The 13,656-nt window shown below is 57.1% G+C and overlaps 1 protein-coding gene across 1 annotated transcript; it reads left to right on the top strand.

Annotated features, from left to right (window-relative positions):
* Positions 1 to 3,521: 3,521 nt before the first annotated feature.
* On the top strand, positions 3,522 to 10,204 carry NCLIV_053350 (putative DNA polymerase; the record flags this gene model as incomplete). The annotated part of the gene is made up of 5 exons (XM_003884888.1): positions 3,522 to 4,602; positions 5,366 to 5,497; positions 5,906 to 6,662; positions 7,054 to 7,466; positions 8,166 to 10,204. 5 exons carry the CDS (start codon positions 3,522 to 3,524, stop codon positions 10,202 to 10,204), a joined length of 4,422 nt encoding a protein of 1,473 aa, XP_003884937.1.
* Positions 10,205 to 13,656: the final 3,452 nt, after the last annotated feature.

The following is a 13,656-nucleotide window of genomic DNA, read 5'->3' as shown; positions in this document are numbered from 1 at the left end:
GAAGAAAGGGGGCCGGGGAGAGAGAAGCGGACGCGTCCCAGAAGAAACACTGGAATAAAACTTTGGTTGACCAGGCGAGGAAAACGAGAGGGAACAAACGGACCCTGGACTCCCACGTGCTTCCGGGTCACAGACTGTGAACCGAGCCGCAGAAAAGCAGTTAAAAAAAACAGTTGTTCCCGCAAACAGAGGGCGCCTCGCCACAGCGGGAAAAAAGAGAGGCGGGGAACCACGCAGAGTTGGCCAGTCGCGCTGTGTCCCCGCATGCAGTCCTCTCGACATGGGGCGCTGTTGAGTGAGGAGACAAAACGTGGAGAGCTTCTCGGCTGCTCTCCGTTTCCTTCCCGGCGTCCCTTCGCGTTCGCCTTCACGACTGAAGGTATTCCTTTTTTCTGGACGGGAGACGAAGAAACCTCTTTTCTCGCTCTTGGTGCCTTGCAAAGGTTCGCCCCTCTCTGCTCGAGCGCCTGCGAGAAAACACACGCGCAGTTCAAAGACACACGCGCAAATGCAACGCGGAGAACACAGCGCCGCTCTCTCTCTCTCTGTGCAACACACCACAAGCACAGCGCTGCCTCAGCCGCCTCGTTTCTTCTCTTTTCTTTTCCCCTTTTCTTCGCGTTTTCGCCTTCATCTGTCTCGGCGCTCTTCCCCCCTTCCGCGTGTCGTTGCAGCGGTCTGCTCGCTCCGATTCCCCCCTTTTCCGCTCTGAAACGGCGGTTTCCCGCGACAACGAAAGAGCGGTGTGGACAGAGAGAGAGACCCAGGATCCGCCGTGGGCGGCAGGGGCGTCGCGGCGCACAGCTCTGCGCGCAGCTTTTCTGCGGACGCTCTGCCCTATTTCCTGAATCCCGGCGCGGAGGACTGAGTGCTCGTCTGTCTCTCTTGTCTGTCTCTTGTCTCCGTGTCGTTTGGCGCCGGACGAAGTGTTCAAGGCTCTTTTCCGTCCTCGCAGAGGCAGTGCACACTCGCTTTTTTCGTCCTTTTCCGCGTGGCTGCGGCGCGCGCCCTCGATCGCCGAGCCTGCGTGGAAAACAGACTCAGAGAGAGAGACAAACCGAGATTGGCTCGGCAGATCCGCGCGCGGAGTGGGAGGACGCGGGAGAGAGAGCCCGCGGCGGAAAAGACTCGGCAGAGCGAGGGCGTTTTGGGAGAATTGCGGCGAAGGCAGAAACACCAGGCAGAGAAGAAACCTCTTCGCACACACAGGCAGCAGCCGAGCAACGCGATGCTACACCCTGAGTAGCGGGTGTCTGTGTCGCGACACACACACACAGACCGCGAGGCAGGCGGCAACGATTCAGAAAAAGCGATGTCACTTTTTTGAAGAAGCCGAACGGAAAAGACCAAGCGCGAGAAAACAGATCAGGCAGTGGATGACATGTGGAGAGGAAGGTGAGAGGGAGAAGAGAGAGAAAAGAAGGGATGATTTCTCCGAGCGTGACGCGCCGCTCCGCTGTAAACGACGCGAGTTTGTGTCTCATTTCTCGTGACCCGAAACGCAGAACTCGACAGAAGGGAACGGTGCGAGAGGAAGGAACCGTGGAGGCACCACTCCGTATCCTCTCGTCCCCTTCTCTAGTTCGTGCAAAAGGAAGAGAAAATAGGCACAGAAGGCCACCGGTGAAGACGCTGCAGCCCCGCGAGCACCGCCTCCCGCCGTGTACATGTGCATGTAAAGGGGTCTAGAGATGTTTCCCTTTTCCACATGTCTATATACGTACTCAAAAACAAAGAAGCACGTAAAGTATATCCTCTCGTGTAGGTGCGCATGCTTGTTCCGTGTTGCGTGCTGCACAAAAACAAGTGAGGGTATAGAAAATACTCGAATCAAGAGAGACATTACAGATTCTAGGATACTAAATATGACTCCAGAAAAGGGATTCAGGTTTCCAAGTTTCTCTTAATTGCTAGGTGCTTTCGGCGAACAAGACAGACCACCACGTCCCCAGTTCGAGTCACCCCCAATCTAAATATACATGGACCTATATATATATATATATATATATATATATATATATATATATAGGCAAGGACTTCCGGTCACTGCCGCGTTTTACATCCGTGTATAAGTACGCAAATGTGTAGATATATAGGTTTTCATGCAGCATCTGACTCTCTGCGCAAAGGATACAGGTGGTGTGTCTCTCGCTTTTTTATCTTTGTCGCCGCGACAGTTGACACGCGATGGTGGCAGGAGCGAAAAGGACGAGGCGTAAAGGTGGGGACTCGTGAAGAAAAAGGGTGTATGGAGCTCGACATACACACGCAAACGAAAAGGAAGGGGGAGGAGGGAGTGGAGCAAACGGCGGAGGCTGCGCTGGGCGAGGCAGCGCGTCGTGTGCTCGTCTTTTTTGTGCCTGTCCTTCTCGCCTCAAAAGGCGTGTGCGGTCGCTTTTTTTTTCGAGGGAAAAGGCGAAAGACGACACACGTGGCTTTCTGCCTCTCCTTCTCCCGGGAGATGCATCTGCTTTTTCGCACGAAGGCGAGGCGGACGACGTGAAGAAGAAAGCAAAGAGAAGACGGACCGTCTTTTTCTCGCTCGCCTAGACAAACGTCTCCGCGAAAGGCCGCAAACCAGAGAGACAAAGATGCACGGAGAAAACAGCCGCGACCCGGTCGCGGGAGTGTCTTCGCCACAATCTGAGCCCGGAGCCCCCGGAGCACCGCCGTCATCCTCTCAGTCGACGTCCTCTGTCTGTTTTGCGGAGCCTTCTTCCTTTTCCGCTGACAGTTCTCCCGCCTCATCCGCTTCGCTCGGGCGGCCTGTCTCTTCTTGGTCGCCCCCGGCGTCTTCAGCTGTAGCCCCAGCCGCGTCTTTGCCCGTGTCTCACCCTTCCCTGGTCCGCAGATCGCCCGCGAGGACTGTGGCGCCGACGCGGCGCACCAGACAAATCCTCAGAGACAGCTCGGACGGGCGCGGGCCCCGGCGCCGCGTCGATCCTCTCTGTTGCTGCGTAGCTTCGCGCTGTTGCGCCTCTCCCAGCTCTGTCTCAACGCCTTCCCCGCTCGCCTTTGCTGCCTCGTGTCTGTCTCGCGTCGTCGTCCATGTCGACATGGACTGCTTTTACGCACAAGTCGAAGAACGTCTGGACCCGTCGCTGGCGGGGAAACCAGTCGCGGTGCGGCAGAAACAGTTGATTGTCACGAGCAATCTGGTAGCTCGGCAGAAACCCTGGGAAGTCAGGAAAGGCATCTACATGCCTGAAGCGCTTCGCAGATGCCCCTCCCTGGTCGTGAAAAATGGAGAGGATCTCGACAAATACCGAAAAGTGTCGGATCTCATTCTGCGTGCCGTGCAAAAAAAAGCGTTCCTCTCCTGCTTTGTAGACTCTTCGCTATCCTCCACCTCTTCTTCCTCCACGTCTTCTACCTCTGCCTGTTCTTCCTCCTCGCTTTCCGCTCTGTCTTCTACCTCCGCTTCTTCTAGGGCTTCTGCGTCTCCGGAGTGTCCTGCGGCCTCGTCACCTTGTCCCTCCGCCTCGCTGGCCGCGAGGGCGTCGCACGCGGTGGTGAGGGTGATGATGGAGCAAGAGCTGGCCGTTCAGCGTCTCGGTTTGGACGACTTCTTCATCGATGTGAGTGCTCTCGTGGCTGCGGGGGTGCCTGCGCTGCGCCGGTTTCTATCGTCTCTCTGCGCGGCGTCTCCGCCCCAAGACGACGCGCCGCGAATGGATCTCTCGGAACAGACGCCGTCTAGATCTGGAGGTCGCCGAGACGCCGTCGAACAGAGAGAGCCGGAACGAACTGGGGAGCGGAGACGCTCCGGGGAAGAGGAAGAAGGGCGATGCCCAGCGTCGGTGTCTGCCGGTAAGGGAGGCGAGTCTGCCTCGCGTTTCTTCGAACCTTCGGGGAAGTTCTCGAGGAAACGGACTAGACATGACGTCGCCTTTTTCCCGGAAGGAAGCATCCACTCCTCGCCTTTTTCGCTTTCGTCTTCTCGCGCCTCTTTCTCGCCTGACTCTTCTTCCTCTGCGGGGGACCGCGTGGGGCCGGAAACTCGAGTCGGTTCAGACTGGGAGAGAGGCGCGGCGGCCAGTCATAGCTCCAGCATGCGGCTCGGAAGAAAAACACGGAAAGGGGATCTCTGGCTGCTCGCCTTCGCTCCCTTTGCGTATCCTGAGAAAGCAGACTCCACACGCGAGCCCCGCCGAGACAGAGGCGCAGATGACCAGGACGGGGACAGGCGGAAGCGCGAGAGAACGGTGTGTGGGCGATCTCATCTCTGTTGCGTGATTGGCAACTCCCAGGGCGACGGCTCGTGGCGAGGGAGGGAGGACGAAGGTGCCGGGGAAGAGGGAAAGAAAGAGAGAAAAGACACGGAAAACGACCTCTCGAGAGGCGCGAGACGCGAGACGCAAGGCGATCGAGACACAGAGAGCGGAGCCGAGAGAGACAGAGAAGACGCGAACCAGACGGACGGCAAAGACAAGGATCCACGAGGCGACGCCGGCACAGATGAACACGAGAGCCGTGTTGCCGAGGAGGATGACGCTTCTTATCAACCGTGTCCTTGTCTGGTGACTCTGGCGATCGCAACCCACCTGGCTGCGGCCATTCGCAACTACATCAAAACTCACATTGGGCTCACGAGCACTGCAGGTAAGCAGCCGTCTGAGGACGGTGACAGCGAGAGACAAACCTGCCGAGGAAGCCCCGTACGGCGCAGGGGAAGGAAACGGGGCAAAAGCGAACGCGAAACATCGGGAACAGAGACAAGAACAACTCGAGAGTGAACACGCCCGGGGGCAAAACGCGAGGCGAGTCCCTGTCGTAAAGCGACGTTGAACACTGGAAGTTATCCGTATGCAAACAAGCTTGCAAGTACAGGTGGCTTCCGGGCCTCTTTTTTACATATCTGTCCATGGACGTATATGCAGCATGAATGCGAGTGTACATATATGTGTCTCATTTGTGTGCAGGTAAATGTCCGTGGTAACGTAGTCGTCTCCTTCAGATGCATGTATCGATTTAGATACAGATATCTGCTGATAGACAGACATTGATATGCGCGAATACGTATATGGATGGGTCTGGCGAGCTTGAGAGATAGATGAACGGCATTATCGCTGCCTTTGCTTGGTCCGCGTATCTGTTCTCGCCACGTCTATCAGGGCGGCCTCGTCGCGACCTGCGGTAGTCGCCTGTGTCGTTGCTGGAGGTAACAAAAAACAAAGTGTGATGCGTTTTTCGTCTCCGTTTTGTCCTCTCCCCTTTCCTTTGCACTTCGTGTCGCTTTTTTCCTCACCCCTCGCCGGAGTGCAACTCCGCCTCTCTCTGCAGGTGACAGGCGCCAGGGTGGCGGCCCGTTTCGCGTGTCCCTCACCTGTCTCCGTTTCCTTCTCTCTCCCGTTTCTTCTTTCAGGCATCAGCACGAACAAATCGCTCGCGAAGCTTGCCGGGGCATACAACAAGCCGAGCCGCCAGACGCTGCTCCTGCCGCAGCACCGACGCGCGTTCTTGGCGCCTCTCCCTCTGCAGAAACTCCCCGGCGTCGGTAAGAGAGAACCTTTCGCGCGCCCATCCTCTGTGTGTCGCACGCTCTCGCTCCCGAGATGCCCCGTCGTTTCCAGGTGTGCTTCGGTTGGCCGCCCGCTCGCCTTTTTTTCTCCGCGGAAACGCGGCAGCAAAGGCTCCGGCAAAGCGCTCGCGTGCTGTGCGCTGCGTCATCTTGAGAGTTCGCGAGTGGCGCGAAACGCCGATCCCGGTTGGCCTCGTCCGTCCGGTCTTTCCTCGGTGGTGTTTCGTTTCGATCATTTTCTCCACGGCTCCAAGTCCTGCGTCTTCGCAGCCGCTGTCTTTTTGGTGTCTCCGTGGAGCTCCCAGTGTGTCTTTGCGTCCCTTCGTTCACCCCTAGCCTCGCTGCAACGCTGCTCTCTGCTCTGCTGTCGCGCCGTCTCCGCAGGCGGGGCCTTGCTGCGTCTCCTCTCGCGCGCACGCCTCCGAACGTGCGCGGATCTCCTCGCCCTTCCTCTCGCGCGACTCGCCTCCCTCCTCGAAGCCTCCAACTTTCACTTCGCGCCTGCGGCGTCGCTGGCCAGGGCGCTCGCCGAGGACGCAGCGCGGCCGCTGGAGACGTTGAGGTGGAAAGGAGACAGAAGCGGAGACGATTGTGGGGAGCGCGGGGAGACGCAGAGGCGGGGCGACAGACAGGACGACGCGCGGAGACAGCGAGAACTGGAGCGGAGGCAATCGGGAGTCCTGATGCCTTCCGGAGACGCCAGGCGAACCGTGCAAAGCAACGCGTCCAGCGCCTGGCGCTCTGGTTCTTCGCCACAGCGGCGTTCTCCGTCCTCTTCTCCGGCCCAAAATCCTCGGCTTCTCCCTCCACCTGCGCCCGCGGTTTCGGCCTCTCACGCCGCTGTCTTTGCCTCTTCGCAGGCAACGCTCTCCGCTTCTCTGTCTGGTCTCTCGCGTTCGCCCTTCCTCGCATCAGCGCTCTGTCTCCGAGCGCTCTGCCTCGGCGACGAAACTGAGCCCGTGATCCCGACGGTGGCGCCCAAGAGTCTCAGCGTCGAGGAGTCCTATGCTGCGCGGGGTGTACGTACGCCCGAGCGCCTGGTGTATGAGCTGAAGAAGCTCGTCGGCAGGTTGCTGGCGCGTCACGAGTCGCACGTGATGAAGCACAAGCAGTACGCGACGGTGTTCAAACTGAATATCCGGTAGGGGGGAACGGAGACACTCGAGGCCGCGCGGCGAGCAGAGGTGAACAAATGAGAGCGACACGACTACGAAAACGAAGCGAAGAGGCACATGCACGGCTGAAATCTCTTTTCTGTCCCTCGGCACCTGATGGCGCGTTCCTCGCTCACCCTGGCGTCGCCTTGCGAGCAAACTGCCTCTACTTTGAGATTCCGCTGTCTCGCTGTCCGTGGTTCCCCTCCTTGCGGGGGCCTTTTTTTGTGCGGGAGAGACAGTCACCAGCGCTTTCTTGGGTACATCTGAAATCCAAAAATACGAAACGCAAGTTGTGTGCACTCCACAGTACGTGCAAAGAGGGCCGGCCTGCACGCCGTTTTGTTTTCGATCCTCGTGTATTCCTGTTTTCTGCAGGCAAAAGGACTGCGACGGAGAATGCCGACAGATGATCCTCCCGCCGTGCTTCTGGGACGCCTGCTCGTTCCCTCCGTCTCCTTCTCTCTCTTTGGCCTTCCCTTATGCGTCGTCTGCTCCGTCTTCCTCCTCTGCCTCCTCTTCCTCTTCTTCCCCCTCTTCTTCCCCCTCTTCTTCCCCCTCTTCTTCCCCCTCTTCTTCTCCGTCTTCCCTTTATTCGGGGTGTCTGGCCTCTGTCAGATGCGAACTGCATAGACCCCTTCTGTCTGAGATGCAAGCGCAACTCCCGAGCGATGCATGTCGCTTTCTTGATCTCGTCTTTCTCCTCGAAGAACAAAGAGAGCGACTCGGCGCCCAGTCTCCTCTCCGCGTGGTTCCCCCCGGTGCTTCGTTGGATTCTGCTGCCTGTGCAGGTCAGATGAGCATTGAAGCGGAGATGAAGAAAAGACGTCGCTGTTGGTCTTGTTCTTCTCTCGTGATTCCCTTTGTTTCCGTCTCCGCGGTCTCTCAACTCTCTTCTATCGTTTCCGTCTTGTGCGTCGTTCCTTCTCCGTCTTGTCTTGTCACTCTGGGTCATTCGCGTCGGTTTTCGCTTTCCTTCTCCGTTTCTCCTTCTCCGCTTCTCTTGTCGCTTGCAGACGGAAAGCTGTGTCCGTCCGTTTCTTCGCGTTTTCCCATCTTTTCCATCGCAGCCTCCTCTCCGTGTTCTCGCCGTGGACTCTCGTTCTGCATGCTCGGGACAGTCGGCCCCTCCGTCGTCTTGTGCCTTGTCCTCTCTCCTGTGCTCTCGTTCCACACTCCGTTCCGCTTCCTCGCGTTCGCCTTCGTCTCCTCCCTCTGTTCTTCTGCCCAGCCCCATGTGGTCTCCCCTCGTCGTTCACACCGCTTCCCCTTCCTCGCCGCCCTGTGTTTTCTCATGTCTCTCTGTCTTCTCCCACCCACAAAGAAAGACAGCTGCCTTCCCGTCGCTCTGGGAGCTCCTCGGTTGGATTCAGCGGGGTTGTTGGGTGCTTTGATCGACTAATTCAAGTTCCGTTGTGCGTTTCATGGCCGTCACGATTCGTGCATCAAGTGGTGTCGCGCAGTTGGAAAACGTGTACGCGTTCTTTCAGGCCTTGCCGGAGCGTGCGGGGGTGGGCTCCACGGCCGCGGAGCGAAACCGAACGACTGGCAGAACCTGGCGTCGCAAGTCGACAGTTGTCGTTCCCATCTCCTGCTGCACTACGCTCTCTGCCTCGTTCTTCGGCTCGGCCTCGCGATGGACCTGCCACTGAATGCAAACCCTGCGAGCACTGGAGCCTCTCAGGAGTCGCCCGCAGACTGGGAGGCCTGCGACGGAGCGCGTGGGACAGCTGAGAAGACCGAGAGCGAAGCCGACGCGCGCCGCTGCGGAAGAGAAAAAGCTCAGACAGAGGAGAGACCCGCACGGGAAACGTGGTTCGCAGCAGCCACCAAGGAAGCCGAGGGAGAGACGCAGGCCAGGTGTCTAGAGGATACGACGAACGAACGAGAAGGCGAAGAACGGCCAGAACGCAGTCGAGGCGCGAGAGAGGGAGACGGTCTGTCGCTAAAAAAGAGGCTACCCGACAGCAAGCGTAGGCGCGTGTCAGAAGAAGACACAAACGGCTCTGACCCGTTCGCCGTCAGGCGTGGCGGCTGCGTGTGTGCATCCCCATCCGTTGTTCCAGCGTCCGCTTCTGCGAGTTCCTTCTCCTCCGGTGTACACCTGGTTTCACTTGCCTCGGCTTCCGCTGACTCTGCGTCTTCACGCTCCGCTTCGTCCCTCACGGCTGCGGCAGCTCTTTCGTCCTCGGGACCTGCCGCTCCGTTTCGTGTCCCGCAGCAGCCAGGCTGGGTATTCGAGCTCCACAAGGTGTCTGTTGGATTTTCGAACTTTCAGGATCACCGAGACAGAGAGCGAGAGAGGCGAAGAACGCGGGACAAAGCGCGGCCTCTCGACGCTTTTCTTCGGGGGGACTTGCCACGGAGACGCGCGGGACCGAAGCGGGGCCGTAGGGACACCGGAGCAGAACCCGGCGTGGGAGAGGGAGAGAGAGAAGGGAGAAGCGAGGCAATTTTCGGCGCCGGCTCGAGGGACAGAGAGAGAGAAGTAGAGGCGATTAGTCTCGTTACGTCGGACGAAGACGAGGCAGAGCCGGGACGGGCGGGCGCAGGCCGCGGGCGACACGAAGAAAGAGAAGGGGACCAGGGACAAAGCAGCAGAAGGAGAGAAGACGGAGTTGCACAAGAAGAATCGACAGAAATGCTAGGAGAGCTAAATGAAGTTCGAGCAGAAGAGACAGGCGGTGCGGTCGCTCTCTCTGAGTTCTCAGGGGCATCTGTGGCGTCTGGTGACACGGCAAGGCTCGAGGAGTTGAGTGCGTCCTCGAGTGAAGAGGAAGAGAGAAGCAGGAGGCCAGGCAACCCGGAGGAAGAAGAATGCCGTGGAAACGAAAGTGCTAGCCAAGGACCGGCAGCTCACGGCCAGAGGACGGAAAAGGAAGCAGACAGACAAGGAGACAGAACGGAAGATACGACGGCAGACCAGCGAGAAGCGGCGACAGGAGACAACGAGGGGAGACAAGACACGGAGCCGTGGAGCCTAAAGCAGGAAGCGTTCCAGGAGATCATCGTCCTATCGCAAGATTCCTCCTCTTCAGACAAAGACGAGAACGCCCAGAACCGGGGCCTGCTTTCTCTGTCTTCCGCTTCATCTTGCGCGTCTTCTTTTCCCGCGTCTTCGTCGCGTTCTTCCGCGGCGTTTCCCGCGCGCGTTGCTTCCCCTCCCTGCTCGGCTTCCGAGCGAGGACCAAGCAAACGCGCGACAGAAGGAAGAGAAGACAGGCAAAGAGAAAGCGACGACGCGGTTTCTCTTCCTGCCTGGATCGACGTGTCTTGGTACCGCAGTTTACCTGATGGGCTGAGGCGAGAAGTCAATGAGGCTCTTCCGCAGATGTTGGTACAAGATGCAAAAGTAAAAGACGTCATGGGGCGCATGCAGCGGGAAAGAGCCGAGAGAAAACTTTCCCGGCTGTCCTTCTTCCTCCAAGGGCGGAAAACGGAGGCGGGCGAGAAACTGGAAACTCGAGAAAAATCGAACAGGGAAGGCGAGCGGCGAGGAGACAGTCGTGGCCGAAAGAGGAAACTATAGGCGAGAAGACCTGAGCAAACGCCGAGTGTTGAAAAAGAGAAAAAGAGTGACAGCGGAAGAAGAAAACGGCCCCACGTGAATTGTAAAACACACAGCACCGGGACGTTTTCTGGTATGTCTAACCCCCGAGCTCGGGAGATGACCAAGGCTCCTGATTCTGACGATCAGCACATGGGGGAAATGACTGGAGAAGATAAACAAACAGGCGCGATTCGGGAAGAGAACGGCAGCACTTTGGGCGGAAGAGAAGCAAACGCACAAGCATTCGTCCGTTCATCGCGAGAGAGAAATATTTTCCCCAAGGCCTCTGAAAGAGAAACGCGGGACACCGAACGCATTCTGTGTTCCCTTCCTTCCGTTAGACACACATCCACACGCACAAGGAAAAGGAATTGGAACAGGCAGCCAAGAAGTCGATTTGCGGTCTCCACATAAGAAGCAATTTCGAACCTCTTTTCGAAGCTTCTTCCTGTTCTCGAACGAGAAGCGAAATGCAACACCCACCAAACTCGCAATGGAGAATTGCCGCTTCCTCGCAGGAGCCGGCCTTTGCTCTCGTCCAAATGGTTTCGCCGTTTGTCTGCTGACATGTCAGTTTGTGTGTGAGAACGTCATTGCGGGCGTGTCTGTGGGACAGGATGCCGAAAAGAAATTTCCTATCGATTTCGTTGTGGCGCGACGGAGGCCGCGGCGTACAACTCACGCAGTCAGTTTTTCATCCTCTTTTTCCTATCTGAAGTGAGCGGAAGTCTACAAATATATATATATATATATATAGGTAGATAGATAGATAGATACTCTTGAAATATATATACATATATATATTATTCATGTGTCACACGAGATGCACGCATCTGCATCTTCAACATTTCATGCATGCTGGGGACTGTGTGCACCCACGTGCGCGTCGGTGCCCGCTGCATAGAGAACAGCAGAAAACGCGGTGTAGTCCTTGTCAAATGGAATGTTCTTTCAAAGAAAGAAAAGCATGCGGAGATAGGCAAGTGCTCTGGTGTGTCTCTGCGTCCACGAAGTCGACGTCTCGCGGCGCTTTGCTCTCTGGCGGCACTTTTTCTCTCCGGCTGTTCCAAAGGCGTAGAACCCGAGAAGCAGGGAGTTCGACAGAACACACAAGTTCCCGTCGGGTGGAGCGAAGGTAGCGGCAGCTACGGGGCAGAGACAAAAAGAAGCTTGGCGAGGGGGGAGGCTGGCAGATCACTAGGAAGGAAAGTAGAGCGAGAGGCATCGGTGAACGGAGAAATACGCAAACTCGAAACGGAGAGCGACTATGCTGGCAGAGATCGCGAGAAGCGGCGAACTCAGAGAGCCGAAAGCTGAGTGACAGAACGCGCGAGATCGGCAAAGCAGTAGAGAAGGACACCGAGGTTTCGGTCTCTAGGGCGCAGTCACGGTTGAGTGATGTTGCTGAATTCGGCGAAAACACCGGCTTACAGAAAGAACGGAAAGAACGAGAGGAAAGAAGCGGCAGCATCGCTTCTGACGCACACAGCGTATCAGTCGGGGACACACTCACGTGCATATATATTTATATATATACGTACACTTTCCTGTCACCAGTAAGACCACACACGTGTTTCTAATTGCGCCGCATAGCCGTTTGCACACATAGTGTTGCACAGGGACATAATAGACGCTGCGGGCGCAGATTACGCTGAGACATCTTCGGAGAGACGAGGCAATGCTCCATTCACTTTCTTCCCGTGCCCCAGTCCCCCCCCCCCCCCCCCCAATGCCCCTCGTTTAGTGAGAGTCGAGGCAAACGGGCACGCCCATCATATTGTCTCCTCTCTTTCTCTCCCTTGTCTCTGTATCTCACACGTCGCTCTTCTCTCTACCGCAAATCGTTTTTCTCTCTACCAAACACCTCTCACACAAGCACAGCTCCCCCCCCTTGGCCTCTTCCTTCTCATCGCCCAATGGGCCCTCGCGCTCTCTCAGCCCTCCATGACTCCTTCTTCGTCTCCCTCTCCCACAGTCCCAGCCGCGCCGTCTCCAAGAGAACCCGCCAGCGGCGCAGCAGCAGGCGGCAGAAGCAACGGTTTCCCCTCTCCCTGGAAGTTCGCTTCTTCCTCTCGTCTTCTTCGCAACTCCGGAGGAGTCCCCGGCAGCGTGTGGCTCAGCGCCTCGACTGAGGATTGTAAGTCCTGGCCGCTCTCGTTGGAAGCGGACGAACCTGACGCGTCTTGATTTCCTAAACAGAGGCAAACACCCAGTGAAAAACACGCAACCCGCGGGGCGCTCAAACCCACAATCGTGCCCCAAAGTGTATACAAAACTATTCTGCAAAACACAGTCACCGACGCTCCACATATCGAAAAGAGGCTGCCGCACGGTACCCGAGAGCAACACACAAATGCACGCACATTCACGTATATATATATATATAGGAAAAAATTCAGTTCGTACCTACATCTGTCCACCTGTAAATATGCATGCACATATGTTTATACGCTCAAAGAGGTCAAGAAGGGAAACGCGAGCGATCCAGCCCACGTAGCTATATATATATATATATATATATAGAGAGAGAGAGAGAGAGAGTATCGGCATGTAGACTCGAGGGTCGATGGCAGTCCACATTGACAGTTCACAGAGGCGGTGGACGCGCGAAGAGAGTTTCGGCATTGGACCGCCAGGACGATCTCGGCAGCAAATAAAGGACACAGATGCGATGGCTGCGATCAGTGGTCTGTTTCGACGTGTGGGCAGAGATGTAGGGCAGAAACGCATGCAGGAAGGCGGGGGAAGAGGCAGTCTGTCAAAGTTTCGCAGCTGGGAAGAACAGAGACGAGAAGGAAACCCGCTGTCTCCTCCCGACGAACCTGGCGTCCAAGTCTTGTTGCGATAGAAGCCGTCGTGGCCCCGAGTGCCCAGGAAGCCCTGAAAAAGCACCGCAAGCGGAACGACGCAGAAGAGGAAAACGTGGAGAATTCGAACGCCTCTTGGGAGGCTGTCGAGCGCCCCCGGTCGAAGAACCGTGCACAGCAAATGAGAAATGCACACGAGCAGAAACACACAGCGCCTGCCGGCTCCTCTCTCGCGCTACAGCACGACTGCGCCGCCGGGACGCGCCCAGATCAAAAACGAGAACTCCATGCTGATGTTCTGTGGAGGGGCCAGAGGAAAAGGACAAAATGTAGATACACTGAAGAAGACAGCGAAACAAACGCGAGACTCACCGCTCCTGTCGCCTTGTCGCCATGCGAACCGGCAGATACACCCTGAGCGGGAGACTCTGCGGCGCCGGTCTGATCGCCTGTCGGAAGAGACGCGCCGACGGCGCTTGCGGCCGCTGCAGCTAGCGACGGGTCTATGGGCTCGTGAGTGTAATTGCAGAAAGGGTTTGCGCAGTTCGCGCCTGAAAAAAAACAAAGCGTGTTCAACTGACGTGTAACATACACATACAAACATTTAGGTCCGCATCCCCCCCC

The sequence above is a fragment of the Neospora caninum genome, chromosome XI (genome assembly GCF_000208865.1).
Source record: "Neospora caninum Liverpool complete genome, chromosome XI".
NCBI classification, from domain to species: domain Eukaryota; phylum Apicomplexa; class Conoidasida; order Eucoccidiorida; family Sarcocystidae; genus Neospora; species Neospora caninum.
Note: the sequence above shows the minus strand (reverse complement) of the source record. Positions and strands in the feature narration are given on the sequence as shown.